The 14,557-nt window shown below is 29.9% G+C and overlaps 1 protein-coding gene across 1 annotated transcript in view; it reads right to left on the reverse strand.

The window, feature by feature from the left end:
• Positions 1-361: 361 nt before the first annotated feature.
• ND-13A (NADH dehydrogenase (ubiquinone) 13 kDa A subunit) overlaps positions 362-14,557 on the reverse strand; it is a 35,324-nt gene continuing 21,128 nt past the window's right edge. The window contains exon 4 of the mRNA XM_076514909.1: positions 362-2,733. Within this exon, the coding sequence (XP_076371024.1) occupies positions 2,662-2,733 (72 nt within the window). The 3' untranslated portion in view covers positions 362-2,661. The remainder of the gene's footprint in view (positions 2,734-14,557) is intronic.

The raw sequence follows: 14,557 nt of genomic DNA on the forward strand, positions 1-14,557 counted from the left end.
ATTAACTCTGAGAGAGCCACCTTCATGCCTCCTATATACAAACATTCAATGAGTGTATTACATTGTTGAAGGCACTGCTTAACTGTCAGGATCAACCCCTTTTTTTCTTCACAGTCACCATACATGATCAAGATGGTGTGGTGTCAATGCCTGAATCCCAGTGATGTTAAGTTGTAAAAGCAGAATCTTCCTGAGAGGTCTCTTTGTCAAGATAAAAATTCCGAGTCAGGGGTTCACGTATGATTTCTTAGTATCATGAATATATATCTCTGTAATACTTTCAGTGTTGAATAGAAAAAAAAGGTTCATTCAGCTTATGAAGATTGGCATTGAGAAATGAAAGGTTCCAGACTCAGAATGATTAATTCTCTAAAATATTTTATACAAATTATTCTCAATTGTAAAATGTGTCTAAATACTCTAACAATCAAGGCAACTAACAATGTTTTATATTATCTTCTAACAAAAGCTCTCAGTTTGCTCTTAAGGTACTTCTTATCAAGAGATTCACCACTGGAGCAATCAATCAACTATCTACAAATTAGAAAACATGTTGAAAATCAAAATATTATGTATATATCAAATAAATAAACCAAACTTTCCAACACTTAATGGAAAAATTGCTACTTTTTCATAACTATAAAAAAACTTAAAAGTCTTAATTGAAATAAGAGAGCATACACTTTTACAATAATTTATAGCATCTACTTTTCAATTTTTACTTAAGTCTTTCAGGTGGTATTAAAATGCACTTGGTCTTACAATGACAGTAACAAATTTAGCACATTCATTTGTTCTTCAAGTTACTTCATGTCTCTCCGAGCTGGTCAAGGCTAAAATTAGATTCAAATTCTTAAAAATCTTGCATTCTATTAGACTGCAGACTGCCATTATTGTTTTTTTAAACAAATACCAGGAGGCAATTGTTCCAAGACTGTGCATGTGATGCATGGTATAAAAGAATAGTAACAAATATGTGCATGCAAAAAAATCAAGTTAAACTATAACAGTTTTTAATATTTTTCAAATCCAAAAGAAATAGTATATACATTCATTACCATGCAAAAGTGTTAGAACAAAGTAAAAAAAAAAAGGCTATTTTCATGTGTGATTTGTTATGAGTACTTGAACACTCACAGAACAAACATATCTGAAGCTTTATACTGTCAATTTTAGTAAACACTGTTAAGAAAAACAAATGATGACTGTTTAATTAAATAATAACAATATATATGTGTTACAAGGTTGTTTATTTCTATTATTAATGTCTTTTATTCACTAATATGCACTACAAAATTAAACAATAAATCCTTCTTTGCCTAATCTTTATTGTTTTCATAAAAAGCAATAGTCAGATGAATCTCTAATCTTTCCTTTTATTACTGAAGATATGTAAATATTTTTTATCATCTTTATTGATTTAAAAACAATTTTGAACAATTCATGAAATATCTATAGAGAGTAGAGTAAAAACAGTAGTATTTCATTCAATGTTGTACACCAATAACATCTTTCACTTGATTTTTTAAGATATAGTATGTATGAATAGTTGTAATAATATCTTCCTATGTGAAGTTTACCATAGCACAATATGTTCACTAACTGGTACCTTAACTATGAAAGATAGAAACCACTTTGTTCAAGAAAAAAATTGATATTTGAATTCATTTTTCTTTTAAATCTCAAGCATCTATGAATTGCTGTATGTGTTGTTTGACAGTTTTAACAGTCCAGGACGAGCTTAATTGTTTGCTTGATTGGCAGAATACCTTATAGTAGTTTAAACAAATAAAACTCTAAAATAAGCTAGCATACTCCACATCCAGAAATGTTAAGTTTTTATACCTTTATATATTTTTTTGTTTCACTTTGAAAACTATGTACTAGTACAATATACTAACACACACATTTCAGTTGTTTTCTTCTCGTTGAATATAAACATAGAATCTCCTTAATGAAAATAACAAATGTGGTTTACCAATTTGTTTGTCCTTGTACTAAAATCATCACAAAATGTGTGCAGACATAAGCAAGAAAGCATGGAGATATAAAAATGTCTACAATAGATCAAGTACTCTAGAACATGCTTGTTCATCCAAACTTTTCAAAAATATTCAATAAGGACAATGTCTAATGAAGATTATGTAGAGAAATGTATTTTGGTCAGTGATTAGCAGAGGTTGTACCTTAAGTTAGCTCAATCTATAAACTGCTGCTTGTAATACATGAAAAATATTGATCTAATTATGGTAAAATACAATTTGGTTTGTGTACAAATAACTGTTGTTGTTTTATTCAATCACTGATGCTGTTTGTTTTCCTCTACTGTCTATGTTTAACATTACTGTCTACAAAACATTTATGGAGAATAATAATTAATAAGTGTCTATAAAAAATTAGTGTTGACGAGTATCACAAAACCTTAACATAATAAAAAGAATGTCAGGCAAATTGTGATGGTACTATTTACTTTAGTCACTTTACCCACAAAATAATAAGATATTTTACATGTATATCTTCATAACTAGGTACACAATCTGTACATTACCAGACTACAAAGTATATCATGCACTCATTTAGCTTCCACTTATTACCATATCAAACTTCTATCTATAGCCTTAAATAAGAATTGTTTATTCATGTTCAGATCCACATCTATTATTAATGACTATGTTCTTTATCCAAGTAAAAGCTCAGTCCACAGTATCCACAAGAATGGTTTCCTGGTTGATCCTGAGAGCAAGAAAATATAAACAGTCAAAAAAATGTTTCAAAAGTATGTATGAATAAAGACAAACACAAACACACATTGTAAATCATACACCATTGAGTAAAACATTGTAAATAATGTTTATCATGTATATTAAGCTGCAATTAAACAATCTAACTTGCTCAACAACTGTTTCTTTTTCACCACAAACTAAATTGTAAATTTTTCATTGCTAAATTATCATTATAATTTAATTTATAACTGAGAATGTTTCAAAAGGTCTTGATACATATGATACAAAAAGTGTTGATATCACCTTTGTAGTTATCATCACTCAGGCAACAACTTCACATAATCAGTTAACTAGCAATATTTGTTCCTGTGAAACTTAAGGAATTTCATGCATCTGGAACTTACTCACTTTTGATAACATAAAATATCACATTATTATCTAGCTTTGTACGTAACTACAGAATCTGAAGGTATAAGCATCTGTGAATACATGTATAATCTGTATTGTGGTAACTATTCTTTGTTTGGCTGATACCTCTGAGCATAAGTACAAAACTTAAACTGTGTGTGTGTGTAGAAAGAGAATGATGTGTTTTGTTTTACAACAAGGACTTACAGAAGAAAGCCAAATGTAGTAATTAAATATATAAATTTACAGGGAGAACTTTTTTTTTTCCTGATCCTTAGTCACTTGTTGACAAACAGGCTTACCCAATTTCACAGAATATATATTGTGAAAAGGGAATGTAGATACCTGCCTGTATTGAAGCAGCAATTATTTTCCTTGTACAAATAAAATAAAATAAAATATTTTTAATCTTCATTAAGATCAAATATGTTTAAAGTAGCTCACATCTGGTTTAAACAAATACAGTTACGACAGAAATTGTTCTTACCCCTGCGTCATGAGTAGTTTTTTCCTTATAACTTAAAAAGTATCATGATTAAGATAATGAAAGTATAGTATACTATAAATATTAAAGAGAAAAATAATACAAATGGTAGTGATTACTATCCTATTATGTTGAGAAAGAATGACTACTGTAAATGCATACTGGCTCATGTACTATCTAGGAAAATTGAGAAAGCCAACTAGTCTTACTTCTCCACTGTTTTGAAGCATGGTACTACCATCATTAACCTAACATCTGATAGTGATAGAGCTGAAGCAGTAACTGATAATGATATCAAGGCAACTGACCTTACATTCCCATATTTCTTGAAGTTTGATCCCACAGTTATAAACATAACACTGAGCCATTAACAAGTTTTTGTACTTATTATTTTCAAAATCTCAATATATCTTCCATGCATTCTAACTCGTATGCCACAAAGAAAGCTGAGAAAACCAACTGACCTTTCCCCCACTCATATGTAAAGCTTGATTCTGCTATTGTTAACTGAACATCTGTTCATTACTAAGTGGACAAAATAAGTTATATGCAAAACCTTAAAATGTTTTTCATGGAATCCTTCTCCTCAATAGGTTGCAAGCACAAATCCCTGAAAGCTGTTTTAAATCCTCAATATTTGAAATAATCAGTTGCATGTAGTTCCACTAAGCAAAAATTGCACCTTGATTCCTAAGGCCTTTATGGCAGCTAAAACTAACTTACTGAATCTTCTAAATTGGTTTTTATTCCACACATGAAGCAGTGTGAAGTCAAATGTACAAGCTCAATGTAAAATGTTCAAGAACAATGAATACCTTCAAGGCCTTTTTTTCCTTCTCGTGTGTTTCTGGTCTATGTTACTGCCCGAAAATCTAAATTTAAGATGCTGGTCACTATACATCATTAAAGGCCTCAGCTCTGCAGAGAGGCTTCCTTACTTCCATCCAAAAGTCATTTGTATAAAAAGTCCTATGAACCTCCAGTAAACACATTCAACATTTGCAACTGTCTTTGCAGTATGCTGCAAAGTTCCAATTACTCCCAAGGTTTCCAGTCCAAAAACATACATTTTGCTTTAGTAGAGTATTCTTTTGGTAAACATATTGTTAACTATCCCTAACATTTGCCACTGTATCTGTAAAACTTTTATTGTAATAGGCCTATTACTGGCTAACATTGTTGAAGCTGATGATTAACCCATCCTTCTACAACTGTTTACCATCTCTTATTGTGATATCTTTTTTTTAGTCATAATACTCCTGACTAGAAGTGTTGGACCTTTCTATTGAACATTTACAGAAACATTTTTACATACTGTGTTCTATGTTAGGTTCAAAATCTGGTGCCCTTGTATTCTCTGCTGAACTGTACATAGCATAAACAAAAAAAAAAACTGAGCAATACATTAACTGCATTATTTATATCTACTTACTTCTTTGAAGACTGAAAATAACTTAAAAGTCTTTTTAAACCCTATTATCTTGGATAATCAGAAATTGCTTGCCCTATTTCTCTACCAATCTTTATTCACTCAATTTACCTGTATTCCTGGCCATGATGATATCTAAGGGAGTGAGCTAGTTGACATGCAGCCAAGTCAGCCTCTCCTTGCCACAATGAACTTTTCTGTATCTCATTTATGAATTTTAAACCTATGTTTAGAACAAGGTTTCATGCCAATTGACAATTGACTTGGGGTAAACAACTGCTAAATATATCATTGGCCTTTTCACTCCTACTTAACTTTTAACCTTTTACTTAGAAGAGAAAGAAAAGGTTAAGACACTATAGTTTTTCATTTTACACACTCATTTCACTCCCTATTTTAATGTAAAATTATATAGACAGCAACAACTGGTTTTTACTAAAATACTCTGACACAATAACTGTCATATTTAATTATCACATCCTGTACTTTACGTTTGAATTTTGTTCTGTTAATGTTTTCTTATTTCTGATAAGCTTGATGGTATTTTGTAAAATATATGTGTGTGCGTGTAACTCCAAAAACCAGGGCACATTATATGATGACCCACCTTATGATTTGTGCTTCAATGCTAGATGTTTGTATATGGTGTTTGGTATCTTCTATCATGAATTTACATTTAATTGTATTTCATATAAAAGTTGGGTATGCTGCATAACATTTGTGCTGTCCTTCCTTATGAAAAATTCTCTTCTTTAATTTTTACTTTTCTAAATAATTACTATTAATGAACATTGTGTGGTGCTGTATTAATTTATGCACATGCTAATCTCATTTACATACCTACATATATCATTACTATTTTATTTTCTGAAACATGTGGGCACTAGTTATCTATCATGTTTCACATATTCAGCCTGGCTAGCTGTTTATTTTTTTTTTATTCTGTCTTCAAATGTCATTAAATGTGATAGTAAGCAATGCCTCACCTGTTCTTTTCATAGTTCTTTTTATCCAATTACTGATAACTATTCCTCATGCAAATTAAAAAATGTAATTTTATTTATTAACAAGTATATATGTCACGTGTAATATATATGGGACAAATTTCGAATTCTCTACATGTTTGCATGTATCTCCATAGATCTCAAAGTAAAAATAAGGTGGTAAATATGGTTGAATTAGAACATCTCAAAATTCATCCTTTTATTTTAATAGTAATTGCAATTTTAGAAATCATTAATAGAGATATAAATAGATCAGAAAAAAAATTACATTCTTAAATATAAAATTTTATATCCTTATGGTCTGAACTGATATTATAATGGATAGCTTTATGTAATAGTAATTGTGTTAGGTTGTTCTTTTAATTTAAATAGTAATTAGCAAGAAATGTAAAAAAAGGAAATTAGAGAAAAAGGTAAAAAGTAAAATTAAACGAGTTGATTTGATCAATTTCTTACATTCTTACTAACATTCATGGTTATTTCTATATGACTGTATATATATATATATAAACACACACGCACACACATATAAAAACACTTTACTTGAAACTCAACTGTCTCTAAATAATCGTGTTAAACACAATTTCCAAAATTATAAAATTTAGGTTTAAGGCAAATAATTTAAATGATAACCAAAGAATTGCCAATAAAAAAAATTGTGATATATAATACTTAATACTAAACAAACAATTATTAATGATTTATAAATTTCTAAAATTTTGCATGTTTCTGCATGCAACACAAAATATTTTTCCTTTAAAATATTTAAAACCAATTAGCAGTTGTTGTTTAAGGCCCATAAAGTAGGTAAATAAATACAAAGAATTATATAAGGACTTTTCTCTGTTAAAATACTTTTATTGTAAGTTTTCTGCCTTCTTACTGAGAGAAAAGTCCATTTATAGTTTGACAAACCTGTTATCAGTTTTAAATATGAAATTCCAACAGGACCACTTATACTTAATTATACAGACCTTGTAAATAATTTAGTTATTGCTATTATGAAGAATTTCCCATGTAAGGATGACTCAAATTCTTTAACAATTTTTTTTTCATAAGCATATTATTATTGAAATTTGAATATAACTAAAGACAATACTTCAATAAAACCCAAAGAAAAAGGCATTAAATACAGAATAGTTACCAAATGTACGAAACTAGATATTCTAAATTCCATAAAGGAAGAGTAGATAATTATATTTCAAAACTTAATTCTACATATTATCCTCCAACTAGTTTTTAGAGTAGAAATATGTTATTCAATAGAACTTCAAAAACATTAGCTTTCATTAACTTAACAAAATAGTAATATACTACTTATTAATAAAACCAATTGTAATTTCAGCTTTATCTGTAAACATCATTCTGCCCAAATTATAACTAATGAGCTAGATACTACAGACTTTTAAATTGTAGAATAAATCTAAATATATCATTAAAAAACTTGAAAGCTATAAAAAGTTGATATTTAAACAAATCCATATACAGAATTACTATATTTATATTCAATACCAAATTATATAAACCTCCCTTCCCCCCCCCCCCCCTAACTTGGTGAACACTATACTGGAACAACCAACAGTTTTATTAAGAAAATTAGTAAGTCAGTTATTTGTTAAATTAAAACAAAATACAAGTAATAACATGATTTTTTGATAATTCAATATAATGAATGTGTCTTAAAAACTTTAGAAAATTTAAATAAAATGCTATTAACAGAAATTCATACATATGATTTTACTATGCTTATGTCTATACTACTTAATGATTTGGTAATAGTAATAAATTTGTTAATATATGAACTTATAGATCCACTCATAAAAATATAAAAAACAAATGTTTTAATTTTCCTATACTGAAAATTTATTTCTCACAGGTGCAAGAGAAACAAAGAAGCATCCTTTGAAAACATCTGCAGTACACTCCTGAAGAGTAGATCCTTGTAGTAAAAGATCATACATGAAAGACCACATCCAAGTGGAAGAGAATTATGATGTGATAAGGATCAGAACCATGCAATATTTACTGTACTCAATCCCATAAAACATAAAAGTGAGTAGTATGATGAAAACAATGGGCCTCTAGATGTAGAATAGGAAGGGTACAATATATTGTACACGACAAGAATCATGGTAATCTGCAAGTATCTCCATCATGATCCACAACATGGACAGAGTAGTAAAAATGTTAATAAGTGAGGGAATGAAGATCTACAATACATGTGCAAGGACTTGTGCTAATTTTTTCAGGTCTAAATCCAAAACCCAACTACTGAGAACCAACATCCACAAGAAGGTAGGATCAAGGAGGTGAACTGCAGTTTAAATGGCTCACTCCAATGTTACATAGTGGAGGATATCTCATAATCCACACCAGTATAACTAACACCACCACTTTACTCTCAACTGAGAGGTCTTATAATTACACACAAATACACTTCATTAATGTTCCACAGTCCACCACTTCATTCAGGGAGAAAGCATGGTGGAAAGTCCACAGGATTGTTTGTTTTTGAATTTTGCACAAAGCTACTTGAGGGCTATCTATGCTAGCCGTCCCTAATTTAGCAGTGTAAGACTACAGGGAAGGCAGCTAGTCTTCACCACCCACCACCAATTCTCGGGCTACTCTTTTACCAACGAATAGTGGGATTGACCATCACATACAACACCTGAGACAGTGCACTCGGTGACAACAAAACCATAACAATTTATTCAGTGTAAGACATGGGCAGGAATGAGCAGCTATTCCCACTCTACTTTACCCATCTAGTCCATGACTAAATACAGTCTTGGAGGGGCAAACTAATGAAGCAAACATAACATAAGGATAAACCTACAGGAAATCTTGTAGAACAACTCATCTCAGCAATGTGCAGAAAAAGAGAAACAATACAGAAAAGGAGAAAGAAGCAGTACACATAAAATCACTGGGGATATGGTCAGCTGTCAACACATATAGAGAAACAGGAAAGGATGAAAATTAAGACAAACCCAAAGTGAAAGCTCAGATAACAGGAAACTGTACTGAATGCATGGTCCTGATGGAAACGTGTTTAAAAACATCGATCCAGAAAGAGACTAGAATGTGAGGTATGTAACAAGAAAAACATATCCGACATATACAACTACCAGAGCTGACTGTGTAAGAAGTACATGAGTATGTTAAGACCACTGCCATTTGGAAGGAGCCAATCAAAGGTAGATATCCAGTAAATGGTGTTCTTCAAATCCTCCAAAATGTGGAAGTCTGGTAAAGCACAGATTGCTCCACAAGACATATGGAACTGGATACATGTTCAAAAGTAAAAACATAAAATTGGTACCAAATTACATGATTAAAAAACCCAAGATAAAAACCTTTACCATGGGCATTTGCAGCCATGCAAAAACAGCCTAGCTATATGTTAAAGACTACACATTAAAATGGGAAAAGTTAAAAACTGATTGATAATATCTCAGAAAGAAACTAAAGATCAACCAAAATAAAATTAAATATATTATTACAGAAGCCCCAAATGACACTAAACATACAAGAATAATCCCAAAAATAGACTGGTGGAGAAAAAACTGTTTGTATGTCTCTATTAGCAGTAGATGGTAAACAAAACAGCAGTGTTCCACCCTATGTGATTCCAAAAGTGAAGGAGCTCTGTGTAAAGGGATGTAAATGAGAATGGCAAACACCCCAATATGGAAGGATATCCCACAAAAATCCCTAAATATAAGTGGAATGCTGAAGAAACTATGTAGAAGATAAAATTGATAGGATTATCCCAGATACAAATGAGAAAAAAATCAAGAAGTAAAATACTTAAATTAAAGCCTGTATGAGATGAAATGTGCAAGCACACACTCTCAAAAGACAGACAAAAAAGATCATTGTGAAACAATGTCAAAAGAAGGAAATATAGTGTGAAGCATATCTAAAAAACTAAAACTGAAACAGTCTCGTCAAATTCTGCAGTAAAGGCGTGGAATGTAATCCACAATAAATCTTGGATTGTAGGAAAATAAGTTCAGCCATTATAGAAGAAATGCAAATAACTTGGCAGCAGATAGGGTGGATTCCAGCCTCCAGAGGGGCTTCAGAAACAAAATAAATGGTAAGAAGTACAAGTTAAACAGAATGAATGTAAGAAATATAAACTATGAAGAAAGATAAAAATGAAACAGTCAATAAATTGTATATGGAAATCTAGGCGTGTAATGTTGTGTTGAAGAAAAGATATTTAATCTAATTATTAATTAACCAGTAAACAAGAACATGAGTGAAGAAAAATAAAAATTTATTAAACCTCATTGAACAAGATATTTAACACAATTATAAATTACCCCAGAAGGAGAATAGCAGGTAAACTGAAATTAATAAACATTTGTTAAGCCTAATCAACTAGTACAGCATAAAGAATATCAGTTAACACTAAAATAAAATATTAAACTAACAATAAATATGTGCAATATTGGAAGAAGTTTGTATGAACCTTGGTTCAAGGGTTCCACACAAACCTAGTGAAGAGGAAGAAGGATAAAAGGTTAATAGGAACAAAAATGACATAAATGTGACTGTATAAAATTAAGTACGTGTAGTAATAACAACAAATATAGGAGATGCAATGTATAGAAGAAAAACAATATAGTTAAACTAATGATTGATATACTAGCAAGATGAATTACAAGTAATCCTAAAATAACAAATACCACGTTAAGCCAAAGCAAATGATAAGAATAAATATATAACTAAGACTAATTGCTAACCTGAACCAGAATATGAGTATTAACCAGTCTAACAAAGTTTATGTTATAGAATCCAAATAACTATAAATAATAATATTAAAAGTAAAATTATTCAAAAACCATAATGGTATAATGTCTTATTTCTCCAAAGTCAATGTACTGTATGTCAAAATGTGTGGGCCTCAACTTGATGCAAGGCCTGACAAAGATCATTAGATGATCAATCACTCGATGAACAAAAGTAAAAAACTCTTTCCATGAAGTACCAATACCTGAAGCCTGCGTAAATGTACTGCTAGAATGTATATCCTCTGAAGTGGTAACACGGGAGTCATGATACAAAATGAGTAACCAAACACAACTGTGTTGGCATGAACAAATAAAAAGTATTTGCAATGAAGTAATAAGTTCTATAACAGGGTAGAAATAGAAAATAATTCCACTTCTGAATAACTCAGAAAGTTACAAATAATACTACTGTATAAAAAAAAGTCAACTTATTGAGAGAAATTAACACAAAGATACAGAAAAAAAATGAACACTTGAAGAGAGCACAAACTAAATGTTACAACACAAACACTGCCAAATGAAAAGTGACAGTTTGGTTTAATTGAATAGAAATAGGCACATACACATGTGTTACATTTTTATTGCTGGAGGGTTGTCACCTGATGATTTGCAAGAAAGACCCATTTGAATCAGTGGGAGCTTCAAGGGTAGTGGAATGCAAAAGAAATTTTGCACATACAGAGCAGCACTAAATGAAACTAACAATTTATGTGAACAGAAGTAATGTTTAATTTAGGAAGCTTAGTGCTTATAAGATTAAAAGCATTTTTAGTTTGTGCATACATAACAACTATATTTACTTTGATGAGTATATTTATTTACAAATAATAGGTATACCAATGGATAGTAATTATTCAACCTGGTTACCAATTTATACCTTCACTATAACGAAAATAAATCATTAATTTTCAAACTCAGAGTTATTTTTCTTAACATACAGACGTATTAAAAATTTGATTAGTATTAACCCAGAAATAAGTAATTACACAAATAACATATATCCTGCAGTACTAAAGACTGATAACACTGCTACATCAAATATTGAAGTACATTATTTAGATTTAAACAAGATAATTAATAATCATTCTAAAATTAATATTTATGACAAAAGAAATAAGTTTACATTTTACATTTTTGTATAATTTGAAGTACATTATTTAGATTTAAACAATAAGATAATTAATAACCATTCTAATATTAATATTTATGACAAAAGAAATGACTTTACATTTCACATTTTTGTATAATTTGAAGTACATTATTTAGATTTAAACAATGAGATGATTAACAATCATTCTAAAATTAATATTTATGACAAAAGAAATGACTTTACATTTCACATTTTTGTATAATTTGTAATAATGTACAATTTTTAATATTTAATATTAATATATCAGTCTATAAAGTGATTTGATTTTTAAAGGGTTCAAGAACAAAACTTTAACCATATTATGATAGGTAATGGGTTAAAAGCCATGTCATCACATTTGTTGACTTGCATTCAAAATTTCATTGAAATATTATTTTATGAATTTATGTCAATAACTTTAGTATTCAATTACAGACTATAATTAACATTCTAGTATTATATACAATAGTTAAATTTTTAATTTAAAAGTATATATTAGAAGGACACACTCAATTAATTCCAGATTTTTTATGCCACTTGGTATGTTGAATGGAGCATTGGCTCAAATTATATGTTTACGATGTCAAAATACAAAATCTATATTTCTGTATGACTTTGGAACTCAAATAATTGACATTTAACAGCTAGAATATAGAGTAATAGCCTCCTATCTTTTCTATATGCTGAAACATTACTCATGTTCTAAAACATACACAATGGCCACTCTCACTTCTTCCCATTTTTGGAAACACTCCCTTACACACACGTACTTTTACTTATGTTATGTGAATAACTAACTGAAAGCTCAAAATGTCCATCTAGTGGCTTTTTCAGCCATTTTAAAATGTAATGACACCAACTCATTCTTTCCATCCAAGATTTTAAGCTGGTAAGATTTGTTTTCAGCTCAAGATTTCAGACCTAAATACAGTTTAGTTAGTACGTTTGACAAATTATAGTGGAATTTTATGGTACTGATGTAACAATTTATGATTTTTGGTTATTTTAAATGTATATATAAAACCTAAAAGTTATTTCATTTCACAACCTACATGTGTGAAATTTGATAGGACTAGCAATCTATGACAAGTAGCAAACAAGCACAAAGTTTGTAACTAAAAGAGATAATATTTTGCTATACTTTTATTTACTGTTCTGTGTTTTAAGAAAAATAACTTCAAGGGTTTATTTGTAAATAGTAATAATGTATTATAAATAAAATGTGACTGTACTTTTCACATAAACACAGCCAAAGCAGATCACTTTGTAAAGTTTTATATTCTTAGATATGGTAACAAGAATGCACATATGCCTTTTCAATGTACTGTTAACCATGTATAACTGGAAGGTCAGTACAATAAAAATAATGAATGTATAAAGTTCAAAGATTTAAGCTATTTATACAAATATGTTTTTTGTGTCAATCTATAGTCATTCTTGAACAAAAAAACAAGCACAGTTCATATTTCCAAGTTTTTTTATGGTGACTATGTGAATGGTCAACTTGGTAGACCCCATGTAGTTAGGGTGGAGAAAATAACAGACAGAATATAAAGTTTTATTGGAAACAAATGTTTGAAATGTATTTAAAGATGAAGAATAATTTTTTATTCATAATATGAAAAATCCCTTCTCATTCAAACTAGTAATGAAATGGACTCAATATTGTCACAAACAAATCTTTCGTAAAAATGAATTCACCAACAGAAACTACTTTGTGTACAAAACACTTCAAACATCTGCTAAAAGTCTACCAAGTTTTGTGAACATACACGTAGCACATCAAAAGTTATAGTATAAATACTTCACTCATGTACATTATACTTGGCCAGGAGAAAAAGGGTTAAAATATAAATGGAAAACATAAATACAACTGTAATGTTTAGCAAACTGATACATACAAGGGAAGAGACACTTGCCAAGAACCAAGTGCACCTCATGAAAACAATGAACCAATCTTCTTTTGTATTTCATGCAACAAATCTATACGTGGTGGAGGTTTCTTCAGTATCTAACTGAAAGTGTAAAGTCTCCTGTTTTTATTGTTTGTAAGCATGCCATTCAACTTCAAACACAGCTTTGACTTTGCACATGGGGATGGTTGACCTTAAACTTAGAAATGCTAGAATGTGAAACCTTCATCAAAAAATTCTTGGCATAGGATTAAATCACTATTTTCAAATTTGTATAAATATTTTTTTACATTTATTATAAAATAATTTAAATATTTAATTAAATGATAATATAACATTCTCAATAAAAAATCATTTCTAAAATTTATCATAGGGGAAGTAACGGTAATTATTGGGCATTGTATATCTTTCCTATATTAGACCTTCTACTGCATGGATCACTTCAGGGCTAATGAAAATTCACATAGTAGCATGGAAGAGGAGAATATGGGAGCTATGCTTATAATACTGGTCGAGCTTGGTACAGTAATACCTTCTCATCTTTGTATTTATATCAAAACATCATTTTGGGGTTGGAATACTTTTGTTTTGTTTCTTTCTTGTAAGCAATCACCTTCCTACATCTGGCTGCATCAGCAAAAGGAGGTAAAGATGTAGGGTGC

Source organism: Tachypleus tridentatus, chromosome 7, assembly GCF_004210375.1.
Source record: "Tachypleus tridentatus isolate NWPU-2018 chromosome 7, ASM421037v1, whole genome shotgun sequence".
Lineage (NCBI taxonomy): Eukaryota > Metazoa > Arthropoda > Merostomata > Xiphosura > Limulidae > Tachypleus > Tachypleus tridentatus.